Source organism: Schistocerca nitens, chromosome 1, assembly GCF_023898315.1.
Source record: "Schistocerca nitens isolate TAMUIC-IGC-003100 chromosome 1, iqSchNite1.1, whole genome shotgun sequence".
NCBI classification, from domain to species: Eukaryota; Metazoa; Arthropoda; class Insecta; order Orthoptera; family Acrididae; genus Schistocerca; species Schistocerca nitens.
Genome location: NC_064614.1, coordinates 95433049 through 95447748, shown reverse-complemented (window position 1 = coordinate 95447748; position 14700 = coordinate 95433049). Strand labels below are relative to the sequence as shown.

Sequence of the window (14700 nt, the reverse complement as noted above, 5' to 3'; positions counted from 1 at the left end):
CAACAGCGACGGCCGACAATGAGTGACTGTCGCCACCTCCTCGATCGACGACTTCAAACCTTCAATCAACCAACAAGGAAGACTAAAAGCACGTAAAGTTTCAGAACTGTATGGCAGACCTCAGCTTTTAAAATTGTTGCATCACAAAATTGCAGCAACTTAGCATGAACCTTTGTTGCTCATTGTCCCAATTGCATTGCCAAGCAGGGTCCCTTCCTTTTCCAAAATGAACCCGAGTGTCGTTGAAATTCAAACGCCAGCATTAAAATAATATAATTCGATTTCACTGCTTTAATTTCAAAGTTCAGTTAAAGTATTCATAGCTGGCTACAATACTTAGATTACACGAGTACAAATTAAGAGTGCGAGTTTTGTTAGCATATTTTAGCTTACCTGTGACTGCAGCTCAGCTTGGTACGTACTAAATTTTACTATTGTTAATTGTTCAGAATCATTTAATTCATGTTCGAAGTTAAATCTCTTACTTCTAAATTGCGTAGATTCAAGCAGCTTTTGAAATGATTGTTGAGGTAGCCCAAGACTAACTGTATTTTACTGAATTTCGATATGCTTCAGAAACAAATTTCACTATTAATCTCAGTCACTAAATTAACTTTCAATTTTCCGGTTTTATTAATTATTTTGCTAAATTAAGTCAGAGTGTAGCGAAATTTATTACTTCTGACAAACTTTCAGTTTTCACACTACACGTGACAACCTTCAGTTGCCACGCTTCTAGTGCTAATTATATGTGTAATAACCTTTCTTTTTCAGTTACTACAGTAATTGTCCTTAGAACTGGCAACCGTAATTTCCCCCAAATCTCAAATATCTAATTACCGCTAGTTAATTGTTGACGTAACGGACGCACATTTACTTTCTGATTTAACTTTACCCCTTTTCAAAATTAATTTCCACCAGTTTCATTTGCATTTTTCCTTTCATTTAGATGTAACCCTTTCCTCCCTCTTTACCGACAGATTAACTTTGGTGACGATTGCTTTTCCCAAATTTCCATTAGGTACACGTGGTTTAATTTTTCACTGTCATTAAGGTCGATAAGTGAGGGGGAGGTTACAAGATCTTCAGTCAAAAGGAGCATGGATGCAGTGTGATCTTTGCGCATGGCCCGGCCACAGTTGTTTATGAGTTGTGTGATCATTCAAAAGACTTGGATAGGCAGTACTTGTTGAGACGGGATTGTGCAACAGCGGTGCCTGACTGGTGGTGCGGTGTTGGTGTTTCAGGAGGAGCGGCCCACCGTCAGGGAAGCGGTGATGAGCCCCCTCGCCCTGGGCGTGCCCCTCACCGTGGTCAACGTGCTGGGGCTGCTCGTCAACGGCTACATCCTCCTCGTCGTCCTCATCACCAAGCAGGTCAGTCACCGTGTGCTGTGCTGCGAGGAACGAACCGCATGCCCAACTTCTGTGCTTGACGTTTACGTCTGAATCTACACCAGCATGACTACTCTGCAATTGACACTTAACACTCTGCCGTCCGGCGACACCACAGTATTGTCGCGCGCGAAATAGTGGTCAACGGCCGGCAACACCACAGAGGTGTCGTATGCATAGTATCGCTCACTGGCCGGCGACACCACAGCGGTGTCGTGTGCATAGTATCGCTCAGTAACTGGCGACACCACAGTGGTGTCGTGTGCATAGTTTCGCTCAATGGCCGGCGACACCACAGTGGTGTCGTGAGAATAGTATCGCGCAGTGGCCGGCGACAGCACTTTAATATCGTTTGCGTTCTGTTGGTCTTTTGTTTAGGTAACAATAAGTTAGACACGTCAACAAGTTTTTTTGTTTTTATAAGTACTTGTGCCCTTTCACCATGGCAGAGGAAAGAGACAATGCAATTATTTACGACGAATGCGCGGAGGAAAACTTGGAGGTTGCCCCTACATCGCGTACGTCTCATCATGATCTGGTTTACAGACTTTCTGGTCACATAATGCATCACCAACTAATAGGCCTACGTATTTCCGAAACGAATAAACGAAACGAAGAAACTGCCATGTATGTTCCAAAACAAAACAAAAAAGAACAACAAACTTAATGTGCAAGTCTTGTCGAGATACGTTACATCTTGGAGACTGTTTTGCTGCATATCATATGAAAGAGAAATACTAAATACAAAAGACAAAACAAATAAACAAATGTATGAAACAAGCAAATTTTGTGTTTATTTACATACGTATATATTCGAAAATTCAAGAAAGTAGGGGAATATGGTTGAGAACTTATGAGAGCTAACGATGAGATTAGTAAAACGTAACGATTTATAATCTCCCTGTAATGTCAACAACGACCTGTGACAAGCCAAGTAATCCGAATTAGCGCTGCCGGAGCCAAGCGAATAAACTTTTACGAGACCTTCGGACGACTAAGTGTCCGGCAGAGGGTTCTTCGAACCAGCTGCAGACTATTCCTGTAGCTTTCCGCCATCTGCGCGCAGGTAAAAATGGACTCTTAAATCATTCAATTCTAGCTCTGATTTCTCACACTTTATTATGATATTCATCACTCTCTACGTGTATTGGCGACAGTAAAATATTTTCACATACAGAGAAGGAAAGTGGTGTTTGTAATTTCTTGAGACGATCCCGCCTTTGTTTTAATAATTGCCACCCCAACTCGCTTATTTCCGTGACATACAATGCGAAACGAGTTCCCCTTCTTTAAACTTTTTCGATGGACTCCGTTAGTCCTATCTGGTGAAGATACCATACAGCCAGCAGTAATCTAGCAGAGAATGAAATGTGGCTCTGAGCACTATGGGACTTAACATCTGAGGTCATCAGTCCCCTAGAACTTAGAACTACTTAAACCTAACTAACCTAAGGACAGCACACACATCCATGCCCGAGGCAGGATTCGAACCTGCGACCGTAGCGGTCGCGCGGTTCCAGATTGAAGCGCCTAGAACCGCTCGGCCACATCGGCCGGCTAGAAGAGAATGAACAAACGTAGGCAGTCTCTTTAGTAGACCTTTTCTCTGGCAAACATAGTTTTTCGTTTGCATTTCCCACTACATTGCCTATGTTATCGTTTCAAGTTGTTGACAGAGCGAGGTGGCACCCTGGGTAGCACACTGGACTCGCATTCGCCGACGGTTCAAACCCGCGTCCGTCCGTCCATCCAGATTTAGGATTCCCGTTATTTTCCTAAATCACTGAAGGCAAATGCCCGGATGGTTCCTTTGAAAGGGCAGGGCCAACGTCCTTCCCAATCCTTTCCCCTCCAAACAGCGAGGTCATCGGTCCCATCAGATTAGGGAAGGATGGGGAAGGACGTTGGCCCTGCCCTTTCAAAAGTAGGCTACAATCCCAAATCAACCAACCAACCAAGTTGTTCATAATTGCCGTTCCTAGATATTTAATCAAACTGACAGCCTTTAACTTTGTATGATTTATTGTGTAATCGGAATTTAACGTTCTTCTTTTTGTTTTTTTTGTTTTGTTTTTTTACTCATGACAATAACCTCACACTTTTCCTTACTGAGGGACAATTGCCGTTTTTTGCATATGGAACTATTTAAGGCATTATGATGTTACTTTCACTTGCATCAAATACTCACCCTGTGAATGAAAATTTTCGGAGACGAATTTTACGCACCTTGCAGTAGAAAAGGACAGCCTGTCGCGTCTGTACACGTGGATTCTACGACCTGCGGATCGGGGTCTGCTTTGCGTGTGCGCTGGAAATACAATGGACTCCACAACACACATAAGACATGTGAAGAAACATCCGCAAACAGTAGAAAAAATGCTGACCTCGCTAAACTGGATCAAAAAATGTTGCGTTCATTTTATTAACTGAAGAAACCGCACGAAAGTTTCCGAATCAATAATATTTTTATTGCTAACATGACCGATTTCGGAACACTAATATTCTATCATCTGGAGAAAACTGTTAGCACTAAAAGAATGCATTAGAAGACTAGTGTAAGCATTCCTCTGAAATTATTAAAAAATGTAACGGATAAGCAGTTATACACGCTAAGGAACTTCTAAATGAATCAATAAAAAGGGAGGTCGGTCAGTGCTCACACAAAAAACACTTAACCGACGGAGGTCATCTTCCTCCCCAGTGTTGATAAGGAACTAAAGTTCCGTGTCTAACAATCTGCCAAAACTGCATTAGAAGAAACAAGAGTCATCTGGATCAAGGAGGAGCTAAGATGCGACAAAAAAGGAAAAGGAACGCATTATATATAACACTAATGTAGTATCCGCGAATAATTCCCGTGATGCCCTTACAGCTTACGCCAGATGATGGAATTGTAGTATTCTGAAAAAGGTCGTGTGAGCAACAAAAATACTGTTGATTCAGCAGCTGTGATGCGTTTGCTTCAATTCACAAAATCGACTTGTACAGTTGCGGCTGTCCCACAAGAAGGACTCTTTGTGAATCTGTTAAGTTCTCCCTGCTCAAGTGCTTATCCTACAATAATTCTTTCTATCTTTAACACTTTGTACATTAGAACCTGCTAAGCCACGAATTGTTCGCTAAGTGGGAAGACGAACAGAACTGCCGTAAAGCAAAAGAAATACATCTCACCAAAAATTGTGGGCTGTCTTAGATATGTGGCCGTGAGGGCTCTTGTCTTGACACAGCTAGTAGCGTCGTCCCCCGACCAGCCCTCCAGAGAGGTCCAGTACCTGCATCCACATCAATCTTCTTTCCAATATAATTTAGAACTAATGCGGTTAAAAGGAAGTAATTTCCAGATCATTTGACGCCAGGCACTTGCCTCTTTGCCTTGAACTAAAGTAACACATGTATTATGTAACTGACCTTAAGTTAAACATCGCCGTGATGGTCTAGTCGGTAGAGTACTAGACTCAAGCTCTGTAGGTCCCAGATTCAGTCCCAAATAGGAGTGACGAATTTTCCTCGTTTTAGACCCTCCAGAACAGCCCCACATACACCATGCATCCCTTCAAAATAGTAACGGTGCCCTTTCCTGGGAGGGTAAAAAGTGGGACGGCCGGGCGGAGGACTGTGTGGTGTGGGAAAACTGGAAAAGAAGAAAATCGAAACGTTTGGAATGCGGTAGAGTAGAAAGATTTTGAAACTTAGTGAATCGACAGGATAAGAAATGAGGGTGTTGGAAGCAGAACCGGCAGGGAGAGTATGGGAGGCTGTGGCGTGCCATACAAAATTAGTTACAAAAAAGAGCCCTCTATGCCGTCGACACTTCCATTTGTACAGGAATTATCAATCTAGCCTAAATTTATAATCGGAAATCTGCAGTAGCATATAGACAAAATGCATGGAAAATAAAAAAAACTCATCAGTTCGAAGGTCCAAACCGACAATTCACCATTGATAGCTGGGACATGGCCTGGTTAGAAATGTCAGACACCTAAGACTGTGCCGGCCGGTGTGGCCGAGCGGTTCTAGGGACCTCAGTCTGGAACCGCGCGACCGCTCCGGTCGCAGGTTCGAATCCGGCCTCGGGCATGGATGTGTGTGCTGTCCTTAGGTTAGGGGACTGATGACCCCAGATGTTAAGTCCCATAGTGCTGAGAGCCACCTAAGACTGCATGTAGACAAGCTAAACCCGTGGCATGTACACTGAAAACATGTGTAGTAAAGGCTTATCTTCTCCCTCTACCGAATGTTGAACAGTGATAGTTTCTCGAGCCATGAGCTACTTGCTGATCTGAAAAGAAATAATACTTACAGCCATCTTCTAATATGGTTAGTACTGAACATCGTAATTGCATTTGTCTCTTTAAATGATACGATCTATGCAGAGGGCATACACATAGGAAACGCCGGGACAGAATGGCGTCCCAGGTATCCCGAAGGTCGCAAGGCGAGCAAGCCACGGCAAATGGCCGCCGGTGACTGCGGCTGATGTATTGCCCGCGGCAGGGACGGGCCCCTGTGGGTTCCCCGCCAGCTGCCGGCCACGACTCAATAAGTTACGGCCAATCAATGGACGTGCGCTGGTCACGGTCACCCCACTGCCGACACGCACGGATCCACCGCGTCACACACACACACACACACACACACACACACACACACAATCTGGGGCAGGAATCCACGAAACAGCTGTCAGGTCGTACTAGGAAAAATACTCCAGGCAGGAATTCCTTCTGAAAGTCCTGACTCACTCACGGCAAATCCCATTGCTACCCCTGACAGACGTCCTGGCAGGGTCACCACATGTTGTCGTGATGGGGAACATCTTTCCATGAACAAGTCTGGTAGTCTCATGTACTTCACTTAGACACCTTTACTGGCAATACCATTTTCGGCCAAGATTGGAACAGCTAAACAGCTGAGAGTGCACTCTTTTTAGCATTATATTTACTGCAGGGGTCGATGAGCCAAGTAAAGCTTTGCATTTTCAAGAGCAGCTTTCTTTCGAATAGCGGAGCCACATGGTGAACATAAGATATACTATAATGGAAATCAGTTAGGAGGTTTTTCTTGCTTCAGCCACTTAACTATAGCAAATACTTTTTCCCTCGTAAATATATCGATGAATTTACTTGTAGTGCTTGGGGCGCAGTAACTATAATAGGCTATGTTATTTCAAATGAGGAAGCTATCTCATTAATAGAATAAAAGAATAAATTATTGTTTGTGGGGCTTTTTGGAAAGAATCTGATAGAAAGTTTGACCTTGAAGTATTACTTGGTTCTTTCAATTTGACATCAGTTATTGATTTTCCTACTCGCGTAGTACAGGAAAGCAGCACACTAACAGATAATGTTTTCTTAGACTGAGATAAACTTAATCAAATAAAAAGTTTTCCCATTAAGAATGGTCGGTCTGATCATGATGCACAGCTAGTTACAGTATATAATATTGTTCCATACAGTAATACAAAGCCCTCCAAAACAATGTGTTAAGTTAACGATTTAAGAATTCAAAATTTTAGGGAAAGCCTGCAACAGTTAGACTGGGATGAGGTGTGCAGGGAACATGATGCTAATTTAGAATTTAACCTATTTCGTGATACCTTTGTGAGTATATTTGAAACAGTTTCCCTAAGAAAACAGTGAAACATAGTTGTAAGAAACTATGTAAAAAGCCATGGCTTACTAAAGGGATAAAAGTATCTTGTAAACAGAAAAGGGAAATATATCTTATGGCTAGGAGGGGTAATGATCCCAAAATAGTGAAACATTATAAAAACTACTGCACTGTACTAGGAAAAGATATTCAAAAGTCCAGAAGTATACGCATTATGTCTGAGCTTAGCACATCTGATAATAAAATTAAAACAATTTGGAATATTGTTAAAAGGGAAACAGTGCAACTGAGAGCACAGGAAGACTGTATTTCTATCAAACTCAATGAAAAGTTTGTTAACAAAAAGCCAGAACTATAAAACATTTTTAATAGTCATTTTTTTAAAAGTTGTAGGGAAAATAGGATCCAGCTATTCATTAGAAAATTCAAGGCAGTATATGGAAGAAGTAGTATCTATACAATCTGATAAAACTGAAATTCAGCCCACATCTCCTACTGAAATTAGGAAAGTAATAAATTCTCTCAAAAGTAAAAGCTCATATGGAATTGATGGCATTTCCAAAAAATAAGTAGGATTCTCACCCACATATATAGTAGCTGACTGAAACAGGGAATTTTTCCAGATAGAATGAAATACGCTATTGTTAAACCATCGCATAAAAAGGGGATAGCTTTGATGCTAACAACTACTGCCCAATCTCAATTCTGACAGCTTTATACCAAATTCTTGAAAAAGTAATGTATTCGAGAGTAGCATCACATATTTGTAAAAATGAAGTACTAATGATTTGCCAATTTGGTTTTCAGAAAGGCTTTTCAACGGAAAATGCTATATACACTGTCACTGATCAAATATTAAATGCATTGAATAACTGAACATCACCCATTGGGATATTTTGTGATCTCTCAAAGGCTTTTGATTGTGTGAATCATGAAATTCTTCTAGATAAGCTTACATATTGTGGTATGAGTGGGACAGTGCACAAATGGTTTAATTCATACTTCAGTGGATGTATGCAGAACGTTGAAATTAACAGTACAGACAGTCTACAAAAACCAGCACAGTCCTCAAACTGGGGAGGTATCAAGAATGGTGTCCCACAGGGTTCAGTCTTGAGTCCCTTATTGTTCTTAATATATATTGACGATTTGCCACTCTATATTCATGAAGATGCGAGGTTAGTTCTTTTTGCTGATGATACAAATGTAGTAATCACACCCAAGAAACAAGAATCAGCTGAGTAAATTGCAAATAATGTCTTTCAGAAAATTATTAAGTGGTCTCTGCAAATGGACTCTCACTAAATTGAGAGAAAACACATTTTATACAATTCTGTACAGTAAATGGCATAACACCATTGATAAATATAGACTATGAACAGAAGTCTGTTGCTAAGCTAGAATAGCCAAAATTTCTGGATATGTGCATTGATGAGAAATTGAACTGGAAGTAGCACATCGATAATCTGCTGAAATGGTTAGGTTCAGTTACTTAAGCTATTAGGGTTATTGCGAATTTTGGTGATAAACATATCAGTAAGTTAGTCTACTATGCCTATTTTCATTCACTGCTTTCCTAGTACAACCTGACAGCTGTTTCGTGGATTCCTGCCCCAGATTTTGTGTGTGTGTGTGTGTGTGTGTGTGTGTGTGTGTGTGTGTGTGTGTGTGTGTGTGTGTGTGACTTTGGGGCAAATCGTCATTAAGAGAGAAAGTATTCATTGCACAAAAGCGTGTAATCAGAATAATAGCTGGAGCTCACTCAAGATTACCTTGCAGACATTTATTTAAGAAACTCAGGATATTCACAGTACCTTTGCAATACATATATTCACTTATGAAATTTGTCATTAATAACCAATCCCAATTCAAAAATAACAGTGTAGTGCATAGCTACAACACTATAAGAAAGAATGATCATCACTATTCTTGATTAAATCTCACTTTGGCGCAGAAAGGGGTGAATTATGCTCCCACAAAAATCTTTAGTCATTTGCCAAATAGTATTAAAAGTCTGACAGATAGCCAACCAACATTTAAAAGCAAATTAAAAGAATTTCTCAATGATAACTACTTCTACTCAATAGGTAAATTCTTAGACATGAAGTAGTTACAGTAAACAAATAAAAAAATAAAAATAAATTAATTATTTTGTGTAAAGAAAACTTATGTTAAAGTGATATGTTCCACATCATCACAAAATGTTGTATTCATTATCTATGAAACAAGGATTAATGCATATATATATATATATATATATATATATATATATATATATATGTATGTGTGCATGTACATCAGAGTCTGCAGAGGATATGATGTTAGTACTGACTATTTTCTGGTAATATCAAAACTAAGAATCCCATTGTGTAACAATAAAAGCACAATCAAAAAACAAAGAGGAGAAGAAGTCTATAGAAAATATTTTCTACAAGATATAAGTTTAGATGGTAACAAAGCTTAGATGAAGTACTAAAACATGTGCAAGAAAAAATAGAACGCTAATGAAGAGTTGAAAGAAAAATAAGAATAAAACATAGGTGCTGGTGAAGCTTTAGGGAAAAGGACAAAATATAAAAACTAAAGGAGATTCCCAAACTGGAACCAAGTGCTGTCAGACATCATAAAATCTAAGAAACATGGCTACCTGAAATATTTACAATCAAAGAAACAAGAAGACTATATCGAGTATAAGTGGCACAAAGCAGTGATTCAAAGAAAGACAAGGAAAAAAAACAACAAATCTGGGAACACTTTCTGAGTGGAAGGGAACCTGATGTACATAGGAAACAAACTAAAGCCTGTAGGATGCTGAAACAACTGAACAAATATGAAAGACATTTAGTCCAAACTAACCACATTTCAGAAAATGAATAATTGGATTATTTTCAAAATTTATGGGCAGCTGACGTGAGAAAATGTGAAAAGTGCAGTTAGGGACAATAATGTTGATCTTATATCAGTGGTAGAATTAAAAGCTGTGTTAAAACATCTGAAAACAGAAAATCCTCATGGGAAGACAACCTCAATGTGGAATTGTTTAAATATAATTCAGAAAAATATTCAGAAAACTATTGAATTTTGGAAATATTTGTTCGAAATACAGCAACTTAGCCAAGGACTAGCAAACAGCAGTTTTATACCTTTATTTAAAAACAGAAATAGCGTAAAATATGACAGTTATTAAGGTATTAATCTTCTGACCTCTAGATATAAGATAACTCCAAAACTAAAGGTTTCTTACTGAATAATGGAATGTGTTTCTTCAGTCTGCCAAATTATTGAAAAAAAAAACAGAAAATACAATCATCACACATACATAGCCTTTGTTGACTACAAGAAAGCTTTCGATAAAGTTAACAGACTTAAATTACGAGAAATTTTGGAAAAGAATAGTATACTCCAGCGTCTAACAAGAGTAGTTCAAATTATGTATATACACAACAAAATCAAAGTACAAAAAGGAAGTTCGTTTGCGAGAAATATCTGTCAGGGAGTGAGACAAGGGTGTCCTTTATCACCCACATTATTTAACATATACTTAGACGATGTCACAAAGACATAGCAATATAAAGTAGCACACCATTTTAAGCTTAATAATAACGTTATAAATATATTCCTATTTGCAGACGAACGAATAATCTTCATGGACTCAGAAGATATATAACAGAGAGCAGTTTGGTCCTTGCACAAAGTAGAACATATAACAATATAACATTTTAAAGGTGAAACTAAGATAATGGCATTCCATGGTAAGGAGTATTTAAGAGCAAAAATAAAAACTGTTGATAAACCGGTAGAATAAATACTAATAAATACCTGGGATGTAAGGTCGCATATATCACACACAGTGATCAGGAATACAAACTGCAAAAATTTCAGCAGTTGGTAGGTACTTTTAATCGCACTCTCCTCAAAAAAGTTAAAAAGAACCACTACTAGGATTGTATAGTATGATGGAAGAATCACTTTTAATGTATGGGTCAGAGCCTTGGACTCTAACCACCAGTCGAAGGAGGAGGATTGAGGCAGCGGAGATGAGACTCCTAAGACCTCTAGATGATTACAAACTCAATGCTCAGATAAAAAATAATGAAATAAAAAATGAACTAAATGTCAAAAGCATACTTCAGAAAATAGAGTATTACAGTGAGAAATAGCATAAACACATTCAAAGTATGTCAGAAGAATGAATACCTGAATTAATACGTAAACATACACCTCAAGGGAAAAGGAATATTGGGCATCCTAAGAAGGGATAGAAAGATTAGCTGCATTCTCCTTGAAAGTGGAACAGTCACAAACGCCTAAACCAAAACTAGATATGATGATGATGCTCTCTTTGTAACAAAATGAAATACAATTCTTCAGGTCATGTGACCACGTTGTCAGTGTGTAATATTGCAACGTTTCAGCCACTGTTGCAAATAGCCATACTCAGGGTGTAAGCAAAACATTGTGAGGAAGGTCATTTCAAATAAGTGGCCGGATAGTTGGAGAATTTTGAGCATTGACAATACTGTCACTTACGCTGAAGGGTTTTATTAACAGTGACAACAGCTGCAGAAGCCTAAGCTTACAAAAAAGTAAATGTAGAACTCAGCACAGGTCGCGGTTTCCCTGTTACTGGCATTCCGGAAGCCTCGTGTCGCACACACACACACGCGCACACACACACACACACACACACACACACACACACACACACACACACACACCAACACACCAACACACAGAAGCTCTCTGGAGCAGGAAACAGCTGTCACATCACACTAGCAAAACTACTTCAGAAACTGCGCTTGCTGAAAGTCCTGACTTTGTCACTGCGAATCCCATTGCTGCTCCAGACAAACGTCCTGTCACATCTCATATGGTGCATGAATGCTTCCTTGCATCACTCTTAATGCAGCTTCCTGCTGTCAATATACTTCATGATTCAAGGTTCACAGTAGGTATAAGTGGAAAGAGGTAAGGCTTGTTGAATAACTGGCTAACCAATAACTCCTTTATTTAGGCAGGTTAGGGGAAAGCGTTGCACCTTGGAACGCTTTCCAGACTTGCATCTCTAGCCAGCCCTATAGTAGAAATTTAACATATTTTCTTGTTTAATTTTTAAATTGTGGAATTCAGTTTTTAAACTATGTAGCAGTCTTTTCCTGAAATTACAAAAATTACTACTGAAAATTAAGATTTTTGCAAACGCGTAAACATATTCTAAGGTACATATCGAAATTAAAAAGCATTATAATCGAGAAGAATCTTATCAATTACATATCTGTTGCATTATTACTACAAATTAATAACCAGTAAGTGAAACGAAATTAAGCAAAGATACTATCAAAAATCAGTTACAACTTAAGGACAGTTTGAAATCAATACTGGAAAATAAAAGAAATTTCCATTTTGAAGACAGGTTAAAGTATCAAAGTATTATTAAGTATGTATGAGATGTTCCACGGCAAAAGGCCTTCTGTTTCGTGGTGCAAAAAGGTTCAAGATCGAAGAAGTATGGCTTAACTGTCCTCACGTTAAATGTATAGTTCTAAAAATATGTAGTGTTTTACTCACCATAAAATTCTATACCTGAAAAATCAATAACATCTTCCAAACAGCTTTAACATATTTTGCAGCACTTAAGTATGTAAAACATGTTATATCTACAAATGTCGCACAAAATACAACTTCATGGCTAACAACAATAAAAATTGCACAAAATGATGGAAACTGCTCGCGGATGTGTCTAGTGCACATTCCCTCACGTGATTCTAAAATCGGTCACTACACAGAAGTACTAAGCAAAAAAACATCGTGTGTTCCTAGATACACTATACTCTAGTTGTAACACTTTCCCCTATCATTCAGTTCCTCTAAGACGTATCAAGGGAAACAGTGGGGAGCGCCCTTTTCTTGAAGATAAAATCTCTCATCCCCAGATGCCTCTGCAACCAAGTTGAAAAGACGGTGGTTGAAGGATATCGAAACACTCCGGACTAAATGCGGTTCTTTGAAACAAAAAAGACATAAAATTGCAAAGTATCACACTATACTCTACGGAAAGCCGATATAATCAGAACGAGAGCGTAGTGCTTTGAAGTTCAGTCTTGATTTACGTATTACGGTAGCTAGCAAAACGTGTCTGCCTTCTGCGAAGATAACGATAAAATAACCGAGTCCTGTACAACAGTAGGATGTGATTTCGTTTGGTCGGAGAGTTTGGAATTATATTTGTAAATACGACACAGGCACATATACAAATAAAATTATGCTGTTCGCATTATTAAACTATTTTTTGGCGCGTAATAGTGTGCGACTATTTTTGAACCATAAAATGTATTCTTCCGTTGAAACAAATTTTAAACGTCTTCAACATTTGTAGTTCTGTCGTCCTCAGCTTCGTGTAATATTTCAATACGTTGATAATTTTTACTTTTGGACCATCTACTGAACGGTCTGTGTACGTGACGCCTTTTGTGTCCAACGTTACTTTAACTTTCAAATGAAGATCGCAACACAGCAAGCCCAGATAACCTGTTCTCCATATTTCGGACTTAAAAGAATCCTGAATCATTTCCATTATAACCCTACCACTACTATTGTAGTTTCGTATGCGTTTAACTAAATAACAGAATACCCTGTCTCTATGTTGCCAAGTATAACCCTCTTACTAAATTTAGTTTAGTTTCCAAATAAGGTACACTATGGGAGGATAGTCCTGTTAATAGGAAAAGCTAATCAATAGAGTTACCCTTCTTACAGGACTTGACCATGTGTTGTGTCTAATGGATAAGTAAATCAGACTATTCAATTCTTTTCCTACGACTTACCCAGCTTTTAGAAAGAATCTCAGTATGAATAGTATTATATTGAAGCTAGGACAACTCAGTTCCGAGTTCATTTAGTGGTTTAAAATAAATAGTAACTGTCGCCAACCTGTTCAGGCAAAGAACAGTGATTGAAAAAGCAGAAGTATGACTTTTGCCTACTTTCTTGCTACTCCTTAAGTTGCATCTTAAAATAAATATTACTCCACGTAAACTATGGTGGTGTAGACACTGGAATTTCTTTTTCACTACTACACCCTTATACCCTACGTTTTAAAAGAGAAATATACCAGTAGATAACTTCAAGGAAGCTAAAAAAATTTGGTCAGGGGGGCGGGGGGGGGGGACGTTTAGAAAAGCACTTTCTATAAGCAACCAACTTAAATACTAAAATACTCTGATACTAAAGCACACACTTTTTATACTGAACATTTCACTACAAGAAAATCTCTTTCTTACCAAAATTTACTTTCAAAAGCTATTACTCTCATTATTTACACAAAAACAATTTAAATGTTGCCTCTTTGTATTATGTAGACACTTCATAAGCCTGTAAAACAGGATACTCGGATTAATCAAAACCAGGAAGGAACCCTATATAGGTGTACGATTAGGATGAAATAACAGGGTGAACCAGCTTCTTTAAATTTCAAGAATTTAAATTAATGGTTCACGCTGTACAAAAGTAGAATACAAAAAAAAATCTTATCTGGTGGCTGTAGGCTTGGGTGTGGCGGACAATTTAGTGACTATACTACCCCAGTACGGCTTGCAGGTATCTTGCTGTATGAGCTCATTTCTCTTCTTGGAGTCGTTCAATTTTACGTACAGTACCCAACAACTCGCAGCTATGCCGTAAGCCGTTTGCAGTCTGCATC

The 14700-nt window shown here is 38.7% G+C and overlaps 1 protein-coding gene across 1 annotated transcript in view; it reads left to right on the top strand.

The window, feature by feature from the left end:
* The first annotated feature begins 1268 nt into the window (after nucleotides 1–1268).
* LOC126249672 (uncharacterized) overlaps nucleotides 1269–14700 on the top strand; it is a 264428-nt gene continuing 250996 nt past the window's right edge. Inside the window, exon 1 of the mRNA XM_049951530.1 lies at nucleotides 1269–1376. Coding sequence (XP_049807487.1) covers nucleotides 1278–1376 — 99 coding nt within the window. The 5' untranslated portion in view covers nucleotides 1269–1277. The remainder of the gene's footprint in view (nucleotides 1377–14700) is intronic.